Source organism: Rhinolophus sinicus, linkage group LG01 (assembly GCF_036562045.2).
Source record: "Rhinolophus sinicus isolate RSC01 linkage group LG01, ASM3656204v1, whole genome shotgun sequence".
Taxonomy (NCBI): Eukaryota; Metazoa; Chordata; class Mammalia; order Chiroptera; family Rhinolophidae; genus Rhinolophus; species Rhinolophus sinicus.
Genome location: NC_133751.1, coordinates 202,035,578 through 202,060,429, shown reverse-complemented (window position 1 = coordinate 202,060,429; position 24,852 = coordinate 202,035,578). Strand labels below are relative to the sequence as shown.

Sequence of the window (24,852 nt, the reverse complement as noted above, 5' to 3'; positions counted from 1 at the left end):
CAAAGGGCAGGGGACACCTAGGCCCAGTGGAACCTAGGAAGACTCAGGGACCTAGGAAGATGGACAGCTCAGAAAGGGAGTGGAAAGAGTCAAAGACACAGGGCCTACCTCACACTGTGAACTAAAACGTCTCTGTCTAGGTCATAAATCCATTTCTGGGCATAGGAACTGCCAAATAGGAAAACCATCTCTTGCACCAATTCTTTATATATTTCACCCTTATTTAAAAGGAAATAATAGTATTTCGAACCTTGATTTTGAGGTACTTAATTAGAGGGTTGAGAAGAGAGTTCTCTTTTTGATCAAGACAGACGGTGAATTCGGAGCGGAAAGGGTGCAGTTTTAAAGGGGACTGTGCAGTAGCAACATTCTGCCACCGGAGAGCAGTGTAGACTTCTGGAGAAACTGGAGAGAGGCCACGCCCACCGAGGGAACGGCACGGTGGAATGCAAATTTAAAATGAAGTTTCACTTACTAAAAGTAGAATAAAAAATAACCCCGGTAGTAGAATCTTTCCTTTTATTCCATTCTGTGTGCTCCTGAGAAGAACTGACGCCTGCTGAAGGCTGGAGCCTGTTCCTGGAGGAGCCCACATCAGGTCTCTGATTGGGGTGGTTTGTGGGGTGGGGGTGAGGGAGAAGAGGGAGGACCTTGAACGGGCTGGGGCAGCGGCTATTTGCCAACTGGGTCAAAAGCCTGTTCATGCCTTTATAATGTGGATGGCTTCAGCGGAGCGCCCTGGCTGACGTCAGCCCCACAAAGAGGAGGGTGCTTTGGGAAAGTGACTGGGCCCTCAGCCGGCTGAAATGGTGCCAGTGTCTGACTTCCAGTAAGAGCACTTGTGCAAGACGGAGACGGACCGCCCGGTTTCCCTTCCGATGTTTACTGGTGCAGCGCGCTGGTGCCTGACCTTCTGTATCACCCACGCGCTGCTGCGCGGGCGCGGCTTCAAGGGCTCAGCCAGGGTCCGGGGAAGGGGCTGCATCAGGTCAGGATTCCTTACTCTGGGGAAGAGCGAGGAGCAAGGGACGGGAGGTCCTCCTCATCCTGAATTTCTTCACTTATGTTTTCTGTTTCATCATTACATTTAACAGCCCAAACTAATTCACACCGAGGTGTGGATGCATGTCGGCAGGAGAGGGGCACAGTCCCGGAAGGCTCGCTTCAAGCTGAAACCCAGTATTTTCTGCTGCCGCTTCTTTGTAGGTAGTGGAAACCAGCAGAGTAAGAAGCTCAGATGTGGCTCTGAAAAGTTTCACATTAGTCATCTACAAGATTCTGGCTCGGAAAATTTGCCCCCACCCGGCCCCAGCTACTCTTCTTCAATTATGCTCAGCGCTAGTGTCCTGGCTTCCCAGAGCACCACCCGAGAGCTTAGTTGGGGATAATTAACACAGAGCTCCAAATTCAAATCACATGAACCCCGACCTTGGCTATTATTTTTTAAAATTATGGATATATATATGCATTATATATATGTAATATATATATGTAATGTATACATATATACATGTACATATATATATACACATATATATATACATATATATAATGCATATATATATGTTATATATATATATATACATATATGTAAATATATATATATACACACACACATATATATAATGCATATATATATGTTATATATATATATATATATATATACACACACATATATAGTTTTAATCATTTGTAAGTGGACAATTCAGTTGTATTAAATACATTCACAATGTTGTGTAACTATCACACTATCTGTTAACAAAACTTTTTCCCAACATAAACCCTGTACCCATTAAACAATAACTCCCCATGCCCTCACCCCCCAGCCCCTGATAATTTATATTCTACTTTCTGTTTCTATGAATTTTCCTATTCTAGGTACCTCATATAAATGGAATCATACATTTGTCGTGTGTCTGGCTTGTTTCACTTAGCATGATGTTTTCAAGGTCTATCCAGGTAGTGACATGTATTAAAATTTTTAATCCTTTTTATGGCTGAAGCATGGTCCATTGTATGGCTCTACCATATTTTATCTGTTCATCTGTTGATGGACACTTGGGTTGTTTCCACTTTTTGGCTACTGTGAATAATGCTGCTATAAATATTGTTGTACAAATATCTGTTTGAATCTCTGGATATATACCTAGGAATGGCATTGCTCGTTCCCATGGTAGTTCTATCTTTAATTTTTTGAGGAGCTACCAAGCTGTTTTTCACAGTGGCTGCATCACTTTACACTCCCACTGGCAACGTGTGAGGATTCCAATTTCTTCACATCATCACCAATACTTGTTACTTTCTGTGTGTAGTTTTTAAAATTAAAAATAAATTATTATAACCATGCTAGTAGGAATGAAGTGATATCTCACTGTGGTTTTGATTTGCATTTCCATAGTGACTAATGATGTTGAGCATCTTTTCATGTGCTTACTGACCACTTGTATATCTTCTTTGGAGAAATGTCTGCTCAAGTCCTTTGCCCATTTTTGAATCAAGTTGTTTGTGTTTTTTGTTGTTATTCAGCTTTGGGAGCACTTCATGTATTCCGAATATAAATCCCCTATCAGATATATGAATTGCAAATGTTTTCTCCCATTCTGTTGTAGGTTGTCTTTTCACTTTCTTGATACTGTCTTTTGATGCACAAAAGTTCTTAATTTTTTTTTTTTTTAAGATTTTATTGGGGAAGGGAAACAGGACTTTATTGGGGAACAGTGTGTACTTCCAGGACTTTTTTCCAAGTCAAGTTGTTGTCCTTTCAATCTTAGTTGTGGAGGGTGCCGTTCAGCTTCAAGTTGTTGTACTTTCAGTCTTAGTTGTGGAGGGCGCAGCTCAGCTCCAGGTCCAGTTGCCATTGCTAGTTGCAGGGGGTACAGCCCACCGTCCCTTGCGGGAGTAGAGGAATCAAACTGGCAACCTGTGGTTGAGAGCCCGCGCTCCAACCAACTGAGGTATCTGGGAGCTCAGTGGCAGCTCAGCTCAAGGTGCTGTGTTCAATCTTAGTTGCAGGGGGCGGAGCCCACCATCCCTTGCGGACTCGAGGAGTTGAACCGGTGACCTTGTGGTTGAGAGCCCACTGGTCCATGTGGGAATCGAACCGGCAGCCTTCGGAGTTAGGAGCATGGAGCTCTAACCACCTGAGCCACCGGGCCAGCCCAAAAGTTCTTAATTTTAATGAAGTCAAGTTATCTTATTTTTCTTTTGCTGCCTGTGCTTTTGGTGTTATATCTGTGAAATCATTGCCAACTTTAGTGTCATGAAGATATTCCCCAATATTTTCTTCTAAGAGTTTTACCATTTTGCTTCTTAATGTTAGGTCTGTGATCTAGTTTGAGTTAATTTTTGTATATGGGGTCTAAATTTGTTATTTTTGCATGTGGATATACAGTTTCCTCAGCATCATTTGGTGAAAAGACTATCCTTTTTTTCATTGAATGGTCCTGACATCCTTGTTGAAAATCAATTGACTGTATGAAGGTTTATTTCTGGTCTTTCTGTTTCATCAATCTATATGTCTGCTCTTATGCCAGCACCATACTAGCTTTGCGCTACATTTCAAATTTGGGAAGTGTAAGTCTTCCAGCTTTCTTCTTCTTTTTCAAGATTGGCTATTCAGGGTCCCTTGCAATTTAATATAAATTTGAGGATCACCTTCTCCATTTCTGTGAAAAAGGCAGTTGGAATTTCGATCAGGATTGTGATGATTATGTAGAGTGCTTTGGGTAGTATTGACATCTAACAATGTAAGTCTTCCAATCCATGAACATGAGCTATCTTTCCATTTACCTAGGCCTTCTTTAATTTCTTTCAGCAATGTTTTGTAGTTTTCAGCAAAAAGTCTTTCTTTCACTTCTTTGGTTAGATTTACTCCTAAGTATTTTCTTGTTTTAGATGCTATTGTAGATGGAGTTGCTTTCTTAATTTTTATTTAAAAATTTTTTTTTGAAGAATATCTCTGTTCTGGGGATCAGCTGGAAGAGAAAGCTTAAGTTGGTTTCAGGTCTTATCTGAACCTGCATCTGTCTTTGGGCATGTGCAGTGACTGTCCAAATTCCCCTGTGTATGTGATTGTTTTTGAATGTCCTAATCTTAAATGTCTGGCTTCCAAAAGGAGAGAAAGGGAAAAAAGAAAAAAAAAAAACCAACCCCACCCCCCCAAAAAAAACAAACAACCAATAACCCAACAAAAAAAAACCAGGTGCAGCGCCTTTAAATATCCAGGAAACCACCTCAGCCAGTACGGGTTGCAACAAGGCTGCCTGCCTCTGTGCCCGAGCCTCAGAGATGAAAAGCAGTGATCAGCAATCAGAACAGAATCCTGATATTTGAAGAATATTATTGCCCACCCTGGCTTTAGCAAGCCACGCCAGGAATGTGGGCACAGCTGCCTGCCACTGGGTTCGAGGGTGGGGGACAGGTAACTACTGCAGCATTAAAGGCTGAAATTAGCCAAAATGAGCCACAGTTTACCAGTCCAGCTTTCTCCTGGAAGCTGCAAGCATTCAAGTAGACTCCAGAGTTCCATAATTGTGACTTCAGACAGTGTCTGCTAGTACAATTGTTGTCTAAATGGAGAGAAATTCCTGGTGCTTCCTACTTTGCCGTCTTTTGTGACATCCCCTCCCATTATTAAGCCTTGGATATTTAAAACTGCTTGATTTCCATTTGCCCTTTGATCCGTGTGCTCTGGCACGCCAATGGTGAATCAGCGTTGGACCTGTCTAGAGAGGTGGGTTCATTTACAACAGGCACCTCTCCAAGCAAAGACTATAGCTGTGTATCTCACTTGTTTTTTTGTGGGGATTCAAGGGAGCCCCACAAGCACATAACACCTTTGATGTGCTTGATATCAGAGTTTCTTAAGGGGATAGATAAGAAGTCTGGTAGTTGGAGAGCATAACACCTGTCTTATTACTAATCAAAACTGCATTGGGGTGTATGTCTTACATAGGCCACAACAAGTTGTTTCCGCATACTGGGCACCATGATTAGGAAACCTGCCCTAGCCAGGTAAGGCCTGCTCTTGGCAATGGCTATACCTGAAGCATCAGTCTACAGGCCTCCTCTCTACCCTGTGGCTGGCTCCAGAGAAATAGGCAGGAAGAGACCACACCTCATCGCCTGTGTGCCTTCTCCAGAAACATCTAAGAACTTATGTCTCATGGGCAGGAGGAGGTGCAGGGAGGGACGAGGAGTGTCACGTCGATTGATGTCCTTCCTCCTGGAAGGAGACATCAGGAGCTGGGAATAAATGTTCTCACCTAAAGTTCTCAGGCTCCTGCTCTTTTCTTCCAGGTCTCATCCACAGGAGAAAGCTCGGGCTTTCGTTGAGTCATAATGACCACTGCTGCATCTGCCTCGTGCCTTTCAATTCCACAGGCCAGCCCACCTTCTTCTCTGAGTTAGAAATCCCTGGTCTCAGCGCAGACCCATGCCTCAATACAGAATCCTGAATTGAAACTTTTTGGTGAAACTTATGAAGACAGTTACCTCAGTGGTCCCGTGAGGACCAGCATGTCTTCTGGCCCGTGTTTTCCCCCAGCGTCACATCTGCCTCTGCTTCTAAGTGTTTCAGGCCTTGAATAATCTACACTGTCTCTGTGGGGGCAGAAATACCGCATGTCAGTCCCTTCCCTGTAGCTGTGGAAAGGCCTTATTATTACATACTTCCTTCAAGTTGTGCCAGCAGGATTTTCCAGTTCAGCCTGCTTCTTAGGTTAGCTCTGCTGTTGTCTTCTATATGTGGGTCTGGTGGGATCAGGAATCCTTTTTTCTTCCCCACTCTTTATGCCTTGATTGCTAGACCAAAACCTAGTGCTACCTAGACCTCTCCGTTCCCGTTTTATTTCATGTCCTGCTCTCGTTTTCTTTTTGTTCCAGTTTATATTTGACCTTTGCTTATATATTTTAAGTATTTAAAAAAACTCACTTTAAATCCTTTGTTGAATGATGACAGCGTATGAATTAAAAAAAATAGTTGTCTAGAAACATAGATGTAGCTGGGCGTTAGCTGTGTTCATCTTGCTTCTTAAGATCTAGGTGATTTTGATTTTTATGCCTTTGGTCGACCCCTTGGTAACCCTTCTTGATCTCCCCGACACTTTGCCTAGAAATCTTAACTAGATCACTGAGTTCATTAGGTATGTTTTCTGTTTTCCACATTAGTACTGGTGAGAGTTTCCTGAAACTTTCCTGTACTATATAACAAGGTTCTCCTTTCCTCCAGCTTGCTTCCACCGATACTTTCCTCACTTTCCTGTAAGCCCCACTGACATTTCCTTGGGGAACTTTAGGCTTTTGCAAATGTCACATGTTTCATATTTTTGTTACAACAGCATCTCACTTCAAAATCTGTGAAAAAAAATCACCCAAAATGTACTTATTTAAAATAAAATAAAAATCATTTATTTTGCTCATTCCGACAGAGCTCAGTGAGGATGGCTTGTCTCTGTTCTGTGTGGCATCGCTGAGGTGACTTGACTGGAGCTGGAGGATTCTACTTCCACTATGACTCCAAATCTACTTCCATCATGGCGCACCACATGGCTGGCTGCCTGGTGCTGGCCTGCGCCCTAAGGCCTTGGCCTGGAAACCAGCATCGCATCACTACTGCCATATTCCATTAGTTTCAAGGAAAGTGGACATAAACCCCCACCTCTCAATGGGAGAAGTGTCAAGTAATTCTGGGGGCATGTTATAAAGTGTCACACTACCCTTAAAAGGTTGGCTGTTTTTACCAGCTTGTCTCCTGCTTCTGACCCCAATGGCCTTGAGGTTTCTCTTTTTCCTCCATTGTGCTTTTAACAACTCTAAGAACACTCTCCCCATTTTATAATTCAGAGCATTTCCGCTCCTTCCAGCTTTGTATCCAAATGCTTGAGGTCTAACTTGTCCAGTCAAAGTCACTAATATGCCTGACTAACCCATGGGCCTGAGACATTGAAAGTTTCTGTTTTTCTCTTTTCCTTCCTACAGAAATCTCTGCAAGGGAAGAGGCAAACATGGAGGTTACTTCCCTCTAATATAAACTATGTCATTGGACTTAAAAATAATTCTGGTTGATTTTGGTCAAATGGAATATTTCATCCTCTTTGCTTTGACACAGGGTCCCTTGTCTTCTGTGGACTCCTTGGAGCTGGTCCGTTCTTCCTCCCTGCACTGCTCCTTCCCCTAGTTCTCCAGCCTTGACTCTGTAAGTCCTCCTCAATCCCCTGCCATCACATTCCCCTCAATTCTGGGAAACTTCTTGGCGTTTGAGAAAGGAGACTAAAATCATTTGTGGCCTTGTTTTCAGTGTTGAGAAATACTTGTACTTATTTTTTTTGAATCAGTTCAGACTTCCTGAAAGTCATTTGGGGAATCCCAGTCTAGGCCTAGTTGAGCACAGATTTCTTGCTGTGGAAGGTCACCCCTGCCAGGTTCTGTGGAATAAAAAGTGGTGAGAACAGGAGGCCAGCAGGTGGAGGCACTACCTTTACCATCTTTGTCAATGTGGGCTTTCATATTTATTTCTTTATTTATACCTCGTCTCATGCCCACCATTGGTGAATTGGCTTATAAAATGCCAACAGAAATCCCCAGTTTGGTGTGCAGTGAACAGCTCAGTTGTGACACAGCATGGTTGTGAGAGCAGCATGGCTGTGAGGTGGCCCTGGGGCCAGGTGGCCCTGGGGGGAGGCCCCTCTCCAGCTAGACCGCTCTGCTCTGTTCAGGTCTGGTTTGTTCTGCTCCACCTGCTCTGCTCTGTTCCAGTCTGCTCCTCTCTGCTCTAGCAACCAACATTTCATTGAGCTTTCTCCAACCCCTCAGAAATCTATTCCAGCAGATTTTCTCTTTGCCGTGGACATCACAGACAGGGAGGTGAGACCAGCACTTCTCCCGCTGCCTACCATGCAACCAGACCAGGAGAGGACAGAACGCAGCAGAGTCGGGTGGGGCCAGGAGGACAGCAGACCCAGATATGAAGCAGTTAACCAGTAATGACCCCAGAGGCAAAATGAATTCTTTTCTCTTACATAAAGCAAGAAAAAACTAGTATGGCACCTCAGTAATGTCCCAGCATTCAGAGTTTAAATATAAAAGCGGGATTAGAAAACAGTTCAAAAGGCCACAAAACCAGCAGGGCCACCTCCAGGGTGGTGGTGGTAGAGCAGGAGGGTACCAGCCCCTCTCTGGTGCTGGCTCTAAGCAGGGTCACTGGAGGAGGTGGAGCCCCAGATGAACAGCAGCCCCAGCGCAGCACCACAGACAGCACCTGCTCCCGCCTCCCTTTGGGGGAACACACTGTTCCTGAGGGTTGGGAAGCTCCAGAACATTATGTTTTCTCTGAGGTTAGTGAAACCATCCATGAAACTTCTCAAACACCCCTCACGCCTGGCAGGTTGTAGATGGAAGGTATGCTATGCATGGCCATGCTGGGCAGCTTGGTAATGGGGCAGCATTCAGCTCATCCATCTAGTCCCAGTGAAAGCTAGACGCAGGGCCACGTCGTCCTCGAGGTTGTCACTGTCTGGGGAGGACTTGTGATTGAAGTACTCTATGAGATCAATCATGCTGAGAACCTCCTCAGGTGCCCGAATATGCTCATAAAGAAAGGTGTCCAAAAAGAGGTCCCTGGAGAGGGGTCCGGCATGAGACATTTCTTCTGTCACGGTGGTGGTGGTGGTGGTGGCAATTGTGACTGTGTCTGGAGCACTTGAGCCAGGAGGCATATTGCCTGCCTTTACCTGAATTTTACTGAAATTATATTAAATCTGTAGATCAAGTCAAGAGAATTTACATCTTAATATTTAGTCTTCAATCCATTAACATGGTATACTTTTCCATTTATTTTAGCTTAAAAAAATTTCTCAGCAAATGTTTTGTGATTTTCAGTGCAGTGTTATTGCACATCATTTGTTAGATTTATTTTTATTATTGATGGTTTTGAAGCTTTTGGAAATGGCATTATTTTTCATTTTTATTTCAACTTGTTTATTGCAAGTATATAGAAATACAATTGATTTTTTGCATATTGATCTTGAATCCAGTTACCTTGCTAAGTTACTAATTAATAACAATAGTTTGTCAATAAATACTTTCATAAATACACAATCCTCTGCAAATAATGAGTTATATTTCTTCCTTTCTAGGTTTATTTTTAAAATTCATTTTCATAGCTTATTTGCATTGGCTAAAATTTCTAGTAAATGTTGAATAGAAATGGTGACAGTGTATATCTTTGTCTTGTTCTTAAATTGTACTTAATTTTGTATTTAATTACTATTGAAAGTACTTAATATTTCACCTTTAAGTATGACGTTAACCATAGTTTTTCTGTATAAACACTTTATTAAATTAAGAAAGTTACTTTCTATATTTAGTTTTCTGAGAGTTAAAAAAAGTGAACAGATGTTGAATTTTATCAAGTGCTTTCTTGGGGGTCTATGGAAATTAGGAAATTATTATAGGGTTTCTTCCTTTATTTTGTCAATGTGGGATATACATTCCTTTATTTTTAAATGTTAAAGAATTCTTGCACTCCTAAAATAAGTCCCAGTTAGTCACAATGTATTATTCTTTTTATCTATTTTTGGATTTGATTTGCTAATGTTCTGGAGGAGTGTTTTCATCTATGTTAATGAGAGATGTTGACCTGTACTTTTCATTTTCATAATGTCTTTGTCAGGTTTGTATCAGGATTATGGTGTTCTCCTATAGCAACTTGGGCTGTATGTGTTCCTTGTTTCTTTATTTACTGAAAGACTTTGTGTAAGATTGGTAATATACTTCCTTTCATGTATGTTTTGAAGAATTCACAAGTGAAGTTATCTGGGCCTAGGTTTTTTTATTTTGTTGCTGCTGTTGGTGTTGTTGTTTTGGGGGGAACGGCATCTTGAAATCTTAATGTTTATTTTATCATTGTATTTTTTCCTTAGAATGTTTTCAATAGTGCAGAACAAGGAGACAAATTTCCATGAAACCTGTTTGAATCACTTCAAGGAAAATAAGGTGGAGATAGCAAGTGCAATAACAAAGCCATTTCCTTTCCTTGAGAGCCTCAGAGACCGCTCTTTCATCACAGAAAAACTGTATAATGTAAGTGAAGTTTATTATATTTTCCCATGGTAATAAAGCCCCACATTAATTTATATTTGGCATTCTGGATTCAAAATGTAGTGTATCATTAACTGACTGATAGCTCTTTTATGCTTTTCATGGGAAGACTCTTTTAAGTTAGTTAATCATCCTGTAATTTTAAGGGTGACAAGGCAAGCAGACATCACTAAAGACACTTCTGTTCTAATTGAAGCCCTTCTTTTCTGTGGGACATGTTAAAGTATGTGTGTGTGTGTGTGTGTGTGTGTGTGTGTGTGAGTGTGAGTGTGTGTAGGAGTAGAAGGTAATGGTGATATGGTTGGATTGAAACTGATATGCTTTGCAAATGCATAGCAATTTATACAATATAATAAAATGAAATAAAATTAAAATAATTAAGAATTGGGGCAGTATTCCATTCTAATATCTGCTTATCTTCAGGGATTTTGTGCTATTATAAATCAAATTTTTGCCTTGTTGCTGTCTCCTCCAAAGTGTATACATTTTGTTAGGGGGCTCTGGAGTCTTGGAATTCAAGTAAATTTGATTAGTGAGCCCTCCTGGAGAAATAGAGGAGGAAGCCATGTCTCTATCATGCGATTGTGCAGTTCCCTTTGTGCTCTTTGCAGCAAGGGCAGGACTTCCTGCAGCCCTATCAGGACTTCTCACACCTAGGGTTGCTGTGCAGTCAACAGAATTGCTATAAGATCCTTTCTTGAAACAAACCTAGGCAGGATGAAAGTGCAAAAGTCAAGAGGAAGGGTTCATTTGTGTTGATCAAACACTTAAGAAGTTCTAAAATATTGTGTAAAGAGTGGTAGTCTATACTGAGAAAACAGAATGAGTATTCTTGCAATTACTTCCTTGATACCTGTTTAACTTTGAAATTATTGTTTTCTATTTTTTTCCATTGTACTTTTTAAAAAGGATTCTCAAGAAGCCTATAGAAACTTGGTCCCTTTAGGGAAGGTGGTGTATCATATTCTCTGCCACCTTGAGAAGACGTTTGATAGATCACTTCTACAAGCCATATTCAGCAGGACTCATCTGAAGGAGTATCCTAATTTAATTCAGGTTCATAGAAGCTTTGAAAATGGTAATCATTTCTCTCCCCTCCTTTTTGGGGTCCATGTGTCATTTTCAGTCATTCACTCACTCAATCACTTATTTAACAAGTATGCATGAAATGCTTACAGTGTCCCAGACCTTATGCTAGGTAGTGTGAATGTAAGTAACAGTGAACAAAACTGGCATGTTCTCTCATCTCATCATTAAAATGATGAGCCAAACAATTACTCGGCTATGGCTTAATTTGGGTTTGATTATGTCCTTTTTCTTTTTCTGGGAATATCCAGAAGATGGATATTCTGCTGAGAAAATTCCTCTGTTCTTCCCTAAAGTTTGTATAGTTTACAGAGGCTTTCCACTTATGGAATTTCTATTGAGATAAGCTTTCACTCCTCTCCGATCATCTTGTTGGGTGATTAATTACTTTTATAACTTTCCCACTTGTTCCACCATCCTTAAAATCCCAGAGGCTCGTCTCCTATAAGATTTCAGTGGTAATTATTATTTTTTCTCTCCGGTGTCCTGGGGAAAGGGACAAGCAGCACCAAGTCAGGAGCCACTGAGATTCAGAGTAGCACAAGGGCCAGAAGTCTTCCCTGGATTCATGGGTGGTCCAGATGTGTAATTATGAGGTGGTGTCTCTGATCACCTGCCTGCAACCTCTAATTATTTTTTTCCTCTGCTCAGTGATCCAAGAGAAATATTTATCCCAGGAAAGTGATAGAGAAGAGACACGAATACTGCCCAACACTCAGCCAAGCCGTGAACGAGGTAATTATGACAAGACACCAACTTTGTTTTCTGGTGACGAAGAGGAAAAGTAGGCAAAGGAACCAAAAGGAGACTGTGATACTGGGAAAGGAATACCAGGAGACTGTGGGGCAGGTAGATGAGTGCTGCTTTGAATCGATTCCAAAATGACCCAACTCTATGTGGAATCCAAGAGTATGAGCAAGAGGGGACAAAGAGAGACTTTCTGCTCCATAACCTGGAAGGTGGAGAAAGAATCTAAGTGTGAAGTATGAGTTTCCACGGGAGACCTTCAGTGTGAAGCTGTGAGGGCTAAGAACTATGGGCCCAAGGTCAGCGTCAGAGAGGAGACCCTTGGTAATGGCAGAAGGGACTGATTTAAATGTGGGGAATTTTATTTAAGAGCAGGAATATTTAAGGAGAAAGAAAGTGGTAGAGCTATGGGGAAGAGAGGAAGTGGGAAAAATGAAAAGAGAGAAGAATGGGGTAAAGGACAGAGTGAAAACAAGCACGTTATTAACAGGTTAATTCATTGAATGTTTATTCTGGCAGCTGTGGGTTTAGTGCTAATAGCAGCCATTAGACGGTAGTATCACTTATGTGCCCGTTTTGCAGACAAGGAAACGGAAATCAGAGAGACCATGTATGTGGTTGGTCTGGGGTCAAATGAGCAGGGACGAATCCAGGTATTTCTGAACCCAGAGCCTGTTACTCTTTTTTGTTTTAATGGAGGTAAAATTCACATAACATAAAATTAACCCTTTAAAAGTGTGCAATGTTGTACAATTATAACCTCTAATTGCCATGTTTCCCTGAAAACAAGACCTAGCTGGACAATCAGCTCTAATGCGTCTTTTGGAGCAAAAATGAATATAAGACCTGGTATTATATTATATTATATTATATTATATTATATTATATTATATTATATTATATTATATTATATTATACCTGGTCTTATAGTAAAATAAGACCGGATCTTATTTTACTATAAGACCGGGTCTTATATAAGTTGTCACAGGAACACACAAACAATGTGTGTGGCTGTCAGATTGGCAAGTAAGAATGATGACTGTAGAAGACCTTGAGGGGGAAAAGGTAGGAGCGAGGAGCTCTGGGGATATGGCCAAAAGCAAAAGAGAGATGGACGGACCACACAACCTTTGAGACAAGGACAATACATTGGACGACGACGACTGGAAGACTAGAGGCAGCCAGGGGGTCAAAATAAAATGTAGAGAAACAGAGACGAGGGGAGGAAGTGAGGCACATGGCAGAGAGGAGATAAACTGACAACTCAAACAAGGGACGGTGACAAAAATTATTACATGGAGAGAGAAACATTGGGGGCAAAATAAATACCAAGAAAAGGGAAATTGGGGGAGAGGCACAATGAAACCATGATGACAGAGTGTTAAGTGAGGGTGAGTGAAAAAGTGGTAGATAGAGGTCAGTGTGACAGGGAGAGAGGAGACACACTGAAATATTTAGAATTTGAGAGAGGGTCACTGGACAGAAGCTTCTGGTACAGGGGGTTGTCTTCTCTGTAACAGTGAGTTTTCAGGGTAAAGCATCCCCATTTTTTCAAAGCAACATCTGTAACCTGTTCAGATTAAATAGGCCTCTCTTCAGATCTATTGCTTCAGTTGACCTCCATAGCTGACTGATCCCAAGTACCTATGGCCAGACCAGATCTCTGCTTCTTCACCTAAGAACCTCAGATTTACTGCTTCCCAAACTGGTCTCATCATCTTCTTCCTTGAAACCAGGTCCTCCTTCTCCTTCTCCTTTGCAGATTCCCTCTTTGTAAAGGTGTCACTGCCATCCATTTTTCTCAAGCCGGAAACTCAGGGAAACTGCCTCCCAAGTCGTCCTCTCCCTCAACCCCCACACCTATCAGTCACCCAGCTCTGTGACTTGACCTTGGCAGTATTTTCAACCCGGCCATTTCTCCATCGCTAACGCTGTGCTACTAATCAGATCTCTGACGACTCTCCCTTGAATTTCAGCCCATAAAGTTCACAAACATGCAGATGTGTTCACACTGCTGTCCTATCTAAACTCCAGTGACTCTTAACACTTGGGATTAAGTCGATCTCCATCCTGAAGCTTCCAAGGCTACAGGCCACAGGGTCCCTCCTATTTCTCTAGTCTACTCTCTCGTTCCACGTCTTAGTCATGCTGACTTCTTTTTTCTTGAATGGTCTTTGCCCATGCTCGGTCCTCTATTTGGGTCTATTTCCTTGGTCTCCTCTCTTGTCACCCCCTCCGTAATCTGGCCACCTCCTGGTTACATGATGCCTCCTCCAGAAAGCCATTTCCTGTCTCTTGGATGGGACAGTTCCTCTGGCTGTGTGTCCCCAGGCACTGTGTACTGGCTGTGAGATAACACTCATGCTTCTTTGTGATAATGTGCTTAGTATGTGCCATCCCTCGTGGACTGTGCTTTTGAGGCAGAACCATGTCTGTCTGGGTCTTGCTGGGTCCTCTGACCCAAGCACAATGTCTGGCACATAATAAGAGCTCAATTAATATTTGCCAGGAAATGAAAGTGCTCGTATTTCTGTACCCTAAATACTGAACACATCTTTTGGCAAATATTGCATTATTGATGTATTTATATGGAAAGTTGAACAAAAACAGTTCTAAAAATTGCATTTGTGTATACATGTAATAAGCTACCTTTGTGGAACAATAACGTAACTTAAGAATAAACACAAAATTCAGCCAAGATAATTATCAGTTAGTTAATGAGAATAGCAGGTAGGGGGTGGGGGGGAAGAGAAAAACCAAAAGGTAGAATTCAAGGTCAAAAGAAAAGCACTTGAGAAATGAAGAGAAAGACAAAAGCAGCCGGGCAGTGGACAAGGCGCGATTCAGCACAAGAGCGACCTCTCAAGTGAATGGGGAGAGAGGAAGGAAAGGGTGCCAGCAGGCTCTTTATGGGGGACAAAAGAAGATTCTTAATGAATCATTATCTATTTTAGGGGCAGAGCAGTCCGAAAATGAAAATCTGGAACGATCTGGTGCTGTGATTCTAGTGGATGTGCATGAGACAATATCACCTTGTCGCCCCAAAATGGACCAAGAAGTCCAGCAAGCAAGGCCAGCATGTGCCCAAGCTCCTGAAATGATCGGTAAGGCTGGCTGAGGGTGTCTGTGGTGCAGTGACACAGCGTGTGTCACAGCAGAGGTGACAGGAGGTGGCCCAGGGAGTATGGGATGGATGCAGGGGAGGGAGACCCTGGTGCTTGGTGAAGGGAGCTTCTTCCTATCAGAGCAAAGTGAAGGGGAAATGGAAAAGTGCTGGGAGACCTAGGAAGGGGAGAAATATTTGAGATGTGTAGAGCAAGGTAGCAAGAGGGGATCAGGAGACAGAAGACACATCAGAAAGTGCCAGAGAAAGAAACATGCAGAGATTGGGAGAAGAACAAAGAGGTAGGCACCAGAAGAAAGAAACAGAGGCAGAGAAATGGGGAGAGACAGCTGGGAGGGGAGGAAGAGAGTGAGCAGCCAGAAAACAGAGAGCAAGACAAGCAGGGCTGGCCTCTGTGGTCATGGGTCCTTACCTCAGTGTCCAGGGAGAGTGACCAAAGCACCAGTAACCTGAAGGCCACAGGATCTCATGGGAACACTTGGCCCGCCTGGAGCAGAGACGTTCCTGCCTAGAAGTTCTGCAACCTGTCTGGTCTTTCCAGGTGTCCCTTTGTTACGGGGTTTCCTGCCAGCTCCTCAGCCCCATCCTGAGACCCCTAAGGGGTTTTTTTCTTTTGTGCAGTAATCAGCAGTGAATCCAGTGCGGAGGGAGTGCCTTTGGAAGCCTAGAGCCAGTGCCAAGATGAGGGCTGGGTGAGGAGAGTGGAAATGGCCAGCGTGGGGCTGCAGAACATCAGGCGTCTGGATGCAGAGCTCCTGTTTTTCTATGCATTTTACCTTGAGTGCACTTCACAGCCAATGGTCCACTTAACCCTGGGAACCCCTTCTCTGCATTTACATCATGTGGCACTTTGGGAAGTGTGGGAGGCAAGGCCCTATCCATTGAATACCTGTGTTCATATACTGATGTTAGAGTATTTGGCCTTTGTCCCTAGTTCCCGGCACAGAGCTCCCCAAACCCTTAGAACACTACCTAATGAGGGTCTTTAAAAAAACCAACCACTTGATGAGAGAATTAGAGCTTTCAGCTCCATGCATTGACTTCTGGGGAGAAAAGAGGGGTGAAAACTTAAGTTCAGTCACCAGTGGCCGATGGTTTAATCAATCATGTCTGTATAATGAAACCTTGATTAAAACCCCTACATGACGGGGCTCAGGGAGCCTCTGAGTTGGTGAATACATTGGTATGCTGGAGCGGCACGGAAGGTCTGAGCCCCCCACCCCAAACCTTGCCCTGTGCATCGCTTCCATTTGGCTGTTCCTGAGTTGTAGTCTTTATAATAAAACTATAATTGTAATTAGAGCTCTTTCCTGAATTCTGTGTCTTTCTAACAAATTATTGAACCTAAAGGGGGTTGAAGGAACTCCAAATTTACAGTTTGCTAGGCAGTAATGTGGGTAAATTTTTGCAGCCTGTGACAAAAGCAACATTAACAAAGGGGGTCAGTAGAATTTAAAGAGCAGAATAGAATGCCCCGAAATTTTACATGATTTTTCCTGGTCTTTCATAGTTTCCTTATTAAGGAATTTTCTTCTATGTGGCCTCCTTTGCCAAACACTGAGCTTTCCAAGTGATTGGTTGCCTTGTACAGAAAGCAGCAAAAATTACACAGAATTGTCAGTAGAAAGATCAAATCGCTAACTTAAGAGCATTAAGAAACAGAATTATATAGTTGGTAAAAAGGAATGTCCAATTAAGATTGCTAAATTAGGTATATAGCTGGTTGGCTTTCTATAGGGGAATAAAGGAATACCACCTTTGGGTTAACTTCTCTACCAGACTATAAAGTCATAATATATCAATTCTGTAATTCATCTGTAACCTTACAAGGCTATTAACTTTTTGAGCCTTTGTAAATTATAAATTGTTAATCAAATATATTGTAATATTCTCTCAAAGTGGCAGATCAAGGTTAATCAGATTATTAAGAAAAATGATCTACACTTGGCAATAAGGCAAAATGATAACTGCACGTCCTGATTTGTTATTTACTATTAATTAGGGCCTGATTTTGTGAAATTACATGTTAACTTATAGATTTTTTGTCCAGTAGAGATGCAAATTGTTTGGTAGAAAAGATAACCCCAAAGATTATGGTTTTACTGTCTTGTAGGACATTATCTGGCTTTGGCTTTAATTTAGGAAAATTGTTTCAGCCAGCTTGACTCTCTGGCTAATTTTATAAACCTCTGTGTTTTGAATTCTATGTTGGTGGGTCACACATACTGCAATTAATAAGGACATGCATTCATTTATTCAGAGAACATTGTAACAGCTATTTGAAAACCAATGTTGGAAAAGAGAACCAGGAGGATTCTAGCTCACCAAAAATTGGGTCAGGAAGGGCATGCAAGACTTGGGTTTGAGGGTTCCAGGAGTCAGAATTCAGAGCTACTTTTCCCTGAGGTCTTTTACTTTGAGCACCAAACACATGCGAATGAATCAGTGATATTAAAATACCATTCTCTGACATTTCCTTTACTACATGTGCAGAGTCAAGAAATCGTAAATTCACATTTAGCAGTATGAATGCTGTTGATTAAATAGTTGTGCTGATATTTTGATGTTGTAAAAATACGCTCATAAACTGACACCTTTTTGATCACCTACTGTCATGCCTATTTATACTGAAGTCTTGAATTTATACAGTGATTTCCACCCATCTTCTGCCACCTCTTTATCTTTTATGAAGCACAGAATGCTAAGTATTCCTCTTTTGGATAACAATATTATTATCATTTGGTCAAAAGCCTAGAAAAGTTTAGAAGTCCTGCTATCTAATTATTAAAAAAAACACACAAAGAAGATTCATGGGCCGGCCCAGTGGCTCAGGTGGTTGGAGCACCGTGCTCCTATCGCTGGGGTCGCCAGTTCGATTCCCACGTGGGCCAGTTAGCTGCACCCTCTACAGCTAAGATTGTGAACAACAACTCTCCCTGGAGCTGGGCTGCTGTGAGCAGCCGGACGTTGGCGTGAACTGCCCTGGGCTGCCCTGGGCTGCCATAAGCAGTCTCAGCTGGGGGGAGCGCAAGGCCTATAATACCAGCAGGGACCAGGAAGCTGTGTCCTACATAACTAGACTGAGAAACAACGGCTTGAATGGAGTGGGGCAGCGGGGGGTGGGAGAAGGCGGAAGAGAGGGGAAAAAAAAAGGATTCAGATCAACCACTTGCAAAATTAAATTTTAGATTCTGATGGATGTCCTCCAGCAAGCTGTTCTGATTCATGCAGCCTCAGATGACCAGGGACAGACCGGCCTGTAGTCTGACAGTCAGATTTACTGACTCATTGCAACAAAGGAGAGGAACACACACCAGGGGAATCGGGATATTTCGCCAAAGGACGATACAGATGGACTTATTATAGCTTGGGAAATGGTGGAGTTATGTCTAATTTATAAGATGCAGTGCTTTGATAGTGTCATGCGGGGAGGCCCTGCTCGCTGCGCCATTTGTCGGGCGGGGCGGCCTGCGGGGTCTCTGCTCCCACTCCCCACATAACGCAGGATATGGTGAGGCCAAAAAGGAACACCCACGGAGCCATAGATAGGGGAGTCATACCACTATATTCTCTCTGGCGGCACTATACTCTCACTGGAGGCTGGATCCACACTGTCCGCAAACCACCATCCATGCTTGCCAGCCCAGCCACCATCTTCTTGCTAGCCCCCATTCTTTTTCCTCTCTCTGCTAGCACAGCCACAGCAGTTATATTAGTGGCCAATGGCTCACTGGTTACAGCTGACGGCCAACTAGCCACAGCTGATGGCCATCCCATCACAGTTGATGGCCATTTACTACCTGAGCCAGCACCTGTCTATGTGAGGCCGAGAGCCTGGAAACTGCTTTTTGGGGTTCTGTCCCCACAGATAGGTTCAGAGCAAGCCAGAGCTGTGTAAAGAAGTCAAGGTCAGGTCTGGATTGCGAAGTGAACCCAGGGTCCTGTTTGCTAGGAAACTGCAAAGTTAGGAAAATGTGGACGCTTGTGTTAAAAAAAAATCCCTTACTGGAAACTCTGCACCTGGATTAAATATCAAGATTACATATTTTTATCAGAATTACTTAGACTCTTCCAAGCAAGGGTGAGATGCTTTATTCTTACTGATATGATTTCAAACAGCAAGTTTCTGATAGTGTGTGTGACTTTTGATAACAAAGTTCCTCTGTGAGTAAGAAAGCAGTGGTCATTCAAAGGAGGGTTCTTATGACACTTTACAGCTGCAGCAAGTTCTTAGGAGAAATATTGTCTCCTATTAACTTTGCATCTGGTTCTCCCCATATCTGTTATTCCAGCCTCATGAATGGCAGGGCAGATTTTTCCTTTCTCAGACTGAGCTAATTTCTACTTTCTTAATATCACTGAATATGTAGTAGTTTATTAAAGAACTTTGAAAAAGAAAATCTCATTTTAACTTTGCAACAATCATGAGATATAAAACAGTGTAAAGGTTGACATCCCTGTTTTATACATGAGGAAACCAAAACACATAAGTGTTTAAGATTCTCCTCCCTTCTTCTCTTTTCACAATGCCAAATAGAGAATTAAAGACAGAGCTAGAATTACCATCCTTAATTCCTAGAAGTCAGTCCCATAGCTGTCTATTCTCTTGAGAAAGGTAAAGAGAGAAATGATAACCAACACATCTGAATCCTGACTGAATTGTGTGAAATGTCAAGATTTACCACTTTTGGGCCGGCCCGGTGGCTCAGGCGGTTAGAAGCTCCATGCTCCTAACTCCGAAGGCTGCCGGTTCGATTCCCACATGGGCCAGTGGGCTCCCAACCACAAGGTTGCCAGTTCGATTCCTCGAGTCCTGCAAGGGATTGTGGGCTCTGCCCCCTGCAACTAAGATTGAACACAGCATCTTGAGCTGAGCTGCTGCTGAGCTCCCGGATGGCTCAGTTGGTTGGAGCGCGTCCTCTCAACCACAAGGTTGCCGGTTCGACTTCCGCAAGGGATGGTGGGCTGTGCCCCTGCAACTAGAAACGGCAACTGGACCTGGAGCTGAGCTGCACTCTCCACAACTAAGACTGAAAGGACAACAACTTGAAGCTGAACGGCACCCTCCACAACTAAGATTGAAAGGACAACAACTTGACTTGGAAAAAAGGCCTTTTTTTAATGTGCAAATTACTGTTTCCTCTTATTAGGAACACTTCTATTCTGGACATATGTGTTGGGAAAAGAGATATGTCCAAATAAGAACTCTTGGCATAAAAATGAATCTTTAAATCATTTTTTCTACAAAATATTAAATCCAATTGTTTGCTAGATCATTCACAAGTAAGATGAACTTTAAAGAGTCCAGTTTATCTTTTTTAATTACTTAGAGTAGACTGTGTTATCTGAACATTTATAATAGCTAAAGGAGAAGTTTCTCGATTGTGGGAATGATCTACGGTACAGGCCATGAGTAAGAGAGGGGTATTGGGAGAGGAGAGTGGGCTGTGCCCACACAATCATTCAGAGAACTAGGATGCAGACGGCAATGCCATCTTCAACACTTATCTTCCAAAATTACCCTGGAAGATAAGAGTCAGAAGAGATGTGTAGAGACAAGTAGGAAAAGTAAGAAGCAGTGGCAATGAGGTATAGAAAACTGAAAAGTGAGACCAAGCAGAATTACCAATTTGAGTGACATTTTCTCAGTCTCTGATAATAGGGCTGCAGCAACATTGACCTCTGTAGGTGAGATGCTTCTGGGAGGCACACCCCAATGACCTCAGGTCGGCAGACTCCTACCCGCAGTTCCTGGAATTTCCCAGGTCATCCTGACACCTTATTACGTGATTTCCTTTTGTGTTGGCTCCTTGTGCACCCACTACGACCTCAAAGGGATTTCATTTCTCTGTTGAGAGGTCAGGAGAGATGACTCTCTGGAAGTGAGTGATAGAGCAGAGCCCTAGGAAGCCTCTATCTCAGCACCGAGAAGTGGCCCAGATCAGGAAGATGCCAAATGTCCATCAACAGGAGACTCACTTTGGAGCCAGCTGGAGACAATTCTGAGGTTGAGGTACATCCCTGTAGTATGTGCTCTGAACCAGCTACCAATATGTATATGGTACTGTTTTTTCTTATAACCAGAATATATTGGGCCTGGGAACCTGTCCAGCTGGGCTGACAGATTTGGCTGATATGAGATGATGCACCCTTTTGCTATTCAGACAGTTTATTACTTACACAGACAACAAAAGCAACAAGAGCAAAGGTGCCAGCTTCCCACATCCTCTATCCCATAGGACTGTACAAAAACCAAAGGGGATGTGGATGACATATGGCTCAACACGAGTGACGGTGGGCATTTATATGGCAGCTAAGCAGTTTTATAGCCTACAGCTGCACCCTCAAAAAAGAGACAGAAGGCCTCAGACCTCCTGAGAACTTGGAATTCGAGGAGAGAATGAGTGGGAAATGGCCTTGTAGCAGCACCTCACAAGCCTGCCATGCTCTCTTGTTCTGGAAGAATCATAGGGCATTCTGCCAAGACTTAAATCAGACCAGCTGCAGTGAAGTCTTGCCGAGGGGGGCTATGTGGAGACATGCAAGGTCATCAGGAAGCCATGACAGAGCCATTCCCCAAGGGAATCAAGAATTGTCAGAGGTTCCTAAGTGAGAAACGCTTCCATCAGCTGTACCAATTATAATTTTATGAATTGAAAATTGGAAATGGTATGCTTCCTGATGCCATGGGGCAAAAGGCAAAAAAGATGCTATCCTGTATTCAGTACACTTATCAGTGACCAAAATATATAAGTAATAGTAGCTTTACCAAAATATATAGACAACAGTAGCTTTCTATATCCAGCAGCAATCAATAATAAGATATAATGGGAAAAAAGATCACAATGACAAGGAAAAGTATAAAATACCGAGAGTAAAACAAAAGGAAAGAAATGAATTCGTTCTATGTGGGGTGGGGGTTGGGGGGGAGAAAAGAAACCTTTACTTAAGAACCTACATGATTCAAATAAATGGAAGCATATAATATGATCCCTTATAGAAAGACTTAATATCTTCTATTGTAAATTTCACTCCAAATTATTCAATAAGGGAACTTGACATGGCAATTTTAAATTTTATTTAGAAAAATAAATGAGCAGATATGGCAACCAAAAAAAGTTTGTAAAAGAAGTACGATACAATATGTTTGCACAGACAGAAGACTCAGTAGGACCTGGCCTGTTCTCATGTGCTCTCGGAGGCTCTGACGTGTGAAATGGAAACGGACAACATTTTACACAGCACTGGGCTCACACTGAGAACTGCTCTTGCTGGTTGCCTGAATTGCAAAAATGTCTTGGAAATTTTTCTCAAATTTGTCCTCTAGTTGAAGTCCCAGACTGATGAATTTCTTGTTCTGAAAAAGTAAAGACAAAAAGAATAATAGCCATTGCTATTATTGAGCTTAGACTCCCAAAGTTTCAGATAATCCGGATCTTCACTTTAGGCTTCCCCGAATGTCAAGTGAGACTTGATCCAGTTAAGAATAACTCATGTTTCCTGAGAGCTTGATCATTTCTCTTTATCTGGCAGACAGAGAAGCAAAAAGAATACTGTACTGTAGTCTAATTCTTCATCGGAAATTGACTGATTGATTTCATTCGAAAGAATTCTAGATATTTGAGTTTTGAACACAGCACATAGTACTTGTAACAACAGGATAATATGGAAATGTCTGTGATAAATTCACAGTGCCTTCCTTTTCCCTTCATTCTCACCCCTTGAGGCAATACTTGTTAACTTTCTGATATAGCACTAGAGAAGGCCGATGTAAAGAAATCCAAAAATTCAAAATTTGAGAAATTTGATTTGGTATTCTCCTTTAGAGAAGAGAATCACTGTTTGCCTTTAAAATGCACTTCTGTTTCCTGTGAAATGGACTAGGTCTGCAGTCTACCGTTCTCTGTGGGAGAAAACCGATTATCTAGAAGTGAGTCAACTCTGAGGTCCTAGGATACTATTTGCAGTGACACCTCTGGTGTGTTGTTATTTTCCTCTCTGTAGACCACAGGGTTTTTAGAACCCTTCCAGAATTTTCACTTGTGTGGCCTTGCTGCGTGATGAGACGAAGTTGTTACATTTTCCTGATACAAGAAGATGAAAGGCAGAGTGACTTAATTGAAAGAAAAAGAGGTGCAGGGAATGCCAGTTACCTGGTAATATACCCTGTGGTTCTGAAAGATGAGGCGCATGTCCCTTATGAACCCCTTCACTTGGGGGTACAACTTCATAATCAGCTTTTCCTTGATTTTGTTCAACCACATGGACTTCAGTCTCCAAGATGGCACTTTACTCTGTTGACAAAAGTGCCAAAGGACCGGCTGTTAACATGGTTCCAAGTCGACCTTCTGTAGATGCTCCCTGCTGTGGTCTGAGTGTTTGTGTCCACCCCTGCCCCCCAACTCATTTGTATGTTGAAACTCTAACCTCCAATGTGACCATGTTAGGAGGTGGGGCCTTTGGGAAGTGATTGGGTCATGAGGGTGGAGTGCTCTTGATGGAATTAGTGCCTCCTTAAGGGGACCCCAGAGAGCTCTCTCCCTCTGTTTCCCCCTTGTGAGAACACGATGCAAAGTTGGCAGTCTGCAACCTGGCAGAGGGCTCTCACCAGAATCTGACCATCCTGGCACCCAGATTTCAGACTTCCAACCTCCAGAACTGTGAGAAATAAATCTCTGTTGTTGAAGCCACACAGTCTGTGGTACTTTGTCATAACAGCTTAAGCTGCTAAGGACTGATGAAGCTGACAAAGACATCCTTCAACAAGGCAAAGATAATGGCCTCGTGTACCCATTGGATTCATATCACAAATTGGATAAATGCCAGTTTGGGGTTGTGTTGCTGTTACTTACATAATACGGTTCCGAAGCAAAAAAGGGGCTTTGTGAACAGCAGTAGACCTTCAAGAGGAGGAACTCACATTTCTGCAAAAGGTAGAGGAGATCTTAAGTGAAAAGCAACTTGGAGAGAACGAGCTCTTAAGCCTGCTCAGACAAAACACACAACTCCCACAAGTCCCAAACCTGTGGACTCTGAAAGAAACACAGAGTGGGGATTTCCTTTGGAATGCAAATTTTTTGTGTTAGGTCATGTGATCAAAACAAGCAAGAGACAGCAGCTCGCCTTTGGGTACCATTCCGCCAGCCCCCAGCAAGACTGTGCTTCTTCTCTCAACTAAATAGAAAGGAGGAGGCTTCAGGGTTCACGCTTCAACTCACTAACTGCTCCTCAGACGTCATCGGCCTCTCCAGCACCTCAGACTCCTGGTGACATGGATGACTTTTTGGATAACTTTTCTGAATGGTCGTTATACAGCAGAAGATGCAACTCCATGGGTCCCTGAGAGGAAAGACGTCAAGTGAGCAAGGGCAGGTTCTCTGTGAAGCAGCCACTGTTGTTACAGCTGCTGAAGTCTTCTGTTCAAGAATGACTAATGATTTCCACCTTGTATCCAACTTCTCTCTTGGAGGCCCCTCTGCACTAGAGCCCCGTTTGGGCTCAATTAACAAGGACACCCCTCCCATTAGTAGTGGTTTCAGGGTTGACAGTCTGTTGAGTGAGGTGCCCTGGTGGGTGATGGACTCTCAGTCACCTCAAAACTTAGGGTTCCCCTGGGTGGAAGCCACTGTGAGCGTGGTAATGAGCCCGGGCTGCCAGAGTCAAGAGTGAGAAATCAGTGCCGTAAGCACTGGGGTCTTAGGCCTTGACGAGCTATCTGGCTACAGGAAAAGTCAGGAAACCAGCTCCTGTCTCTCAACTTTGCTGAATAAGCACACAGCACAAGCCATAGGCATCCT

At 42.7% G+C, this 24,852-nt stretch overlaps 2 protein-coding genes across 6 annotated transcripts in view; one reads left to right on the top strand and one right to left on the bottom strand.

Moving 5' to 3' along the window:
• The first annotated feature begins 445 nt into the window (after positions 1-445).
• On the top strand, positions 446-16,357 carry LOC109451457 (nuclear body protein SP140-like protein). Of its 5 annotated transcripts, XM_019739724.2 has the most exons (8): positions 447-598; positions 6,429-6,725; positions 7,109-7,195; positions 9,921-10,080; positions 11,008-11,176; positions 11,836-11,919; positions 14,886-15,035; positions 15,677-16,357. In XM_019739724.2, exons 4-8 carry the CDS (start codon positions 9,922-9,924, stop codon positions 15,721-15,723), a joined length of 609 nt encoding a protein of 202 aa, XP_019595283.2. In that variant the 5' UTR covers positions 447-598; positions 6,429-6,725; positions 7,109-7,195; position 9,921; the 3' UTR covers positions 15,724-16,357. The 5 variants fall into 5 exon arrangements, with proteins under 5 accessions (XP_019595282.2, XP_019595283.2, XP_019595284.2 ...); XM_019739725.2 differs by lacking the exon at positions 6,429-6,725; XM_019739723.2 differs by lacking the exons at positions 6,429-6,725; positions 7,109-7,195 and having other exon boundaries at positions 446-598.
• A 5,759-nt stretch (positions 16,358-22,116) lies between these two features.
• The window catches only part of SP100 (SP100 nuclear antigen), a 69,920-nt gene continuing 67,184 nt past the window's right edge, over positions 22,117-24,852 (bottom strand). Inside the window, exons 25-28 of the mRNA XM_074314727.1 lie at positions 24,274-24,394; positions 23,908-23,979; positions 23,209-23,349; positions 22,117-22,412 (exon numbers count right to left, since the gene is read on the bottom strand). Of these exons, the coding sequence (XP_074170828.1) occupies positions 22,290-22,412; positions 23,209-23,349; positions 23,908-23,979; positions 24,274-24,394 (457 nt within the window). The 3' untranslated portion in view covers positions 22,117-22,289. The remainder of the gene's footprint in view (positions 22,413-23,208; positions 23,350-23,907; positions 23,980-24,273; positions 24,395-24,852) is intronic.

Bases quoted from the DNA above. Each gene is read 5' to 3' on its own strand.
- LOC109451457 (XM_019739722.2), top strand. From the start codon at position 879: ATGTTTACTGGTGCAGCGCGCTGGTGCCTGACCTTCTGTATCACCCAC. The intron at 11,920-14,885 runs GTAATTATGACA...TATCTATTTTAG, and splicing joins TCAGCCAAGCCGTGAACGAG to GGGCAGAGCAGTCCGAAAAT. The intron at 15,036-15,676 runs GTAAGGCTGGCT...TCTTTTGTGCAG, and splicing joins CCAAGCTCCTGAAATGATCG to TAATCAGCAGTGAATCCAGT.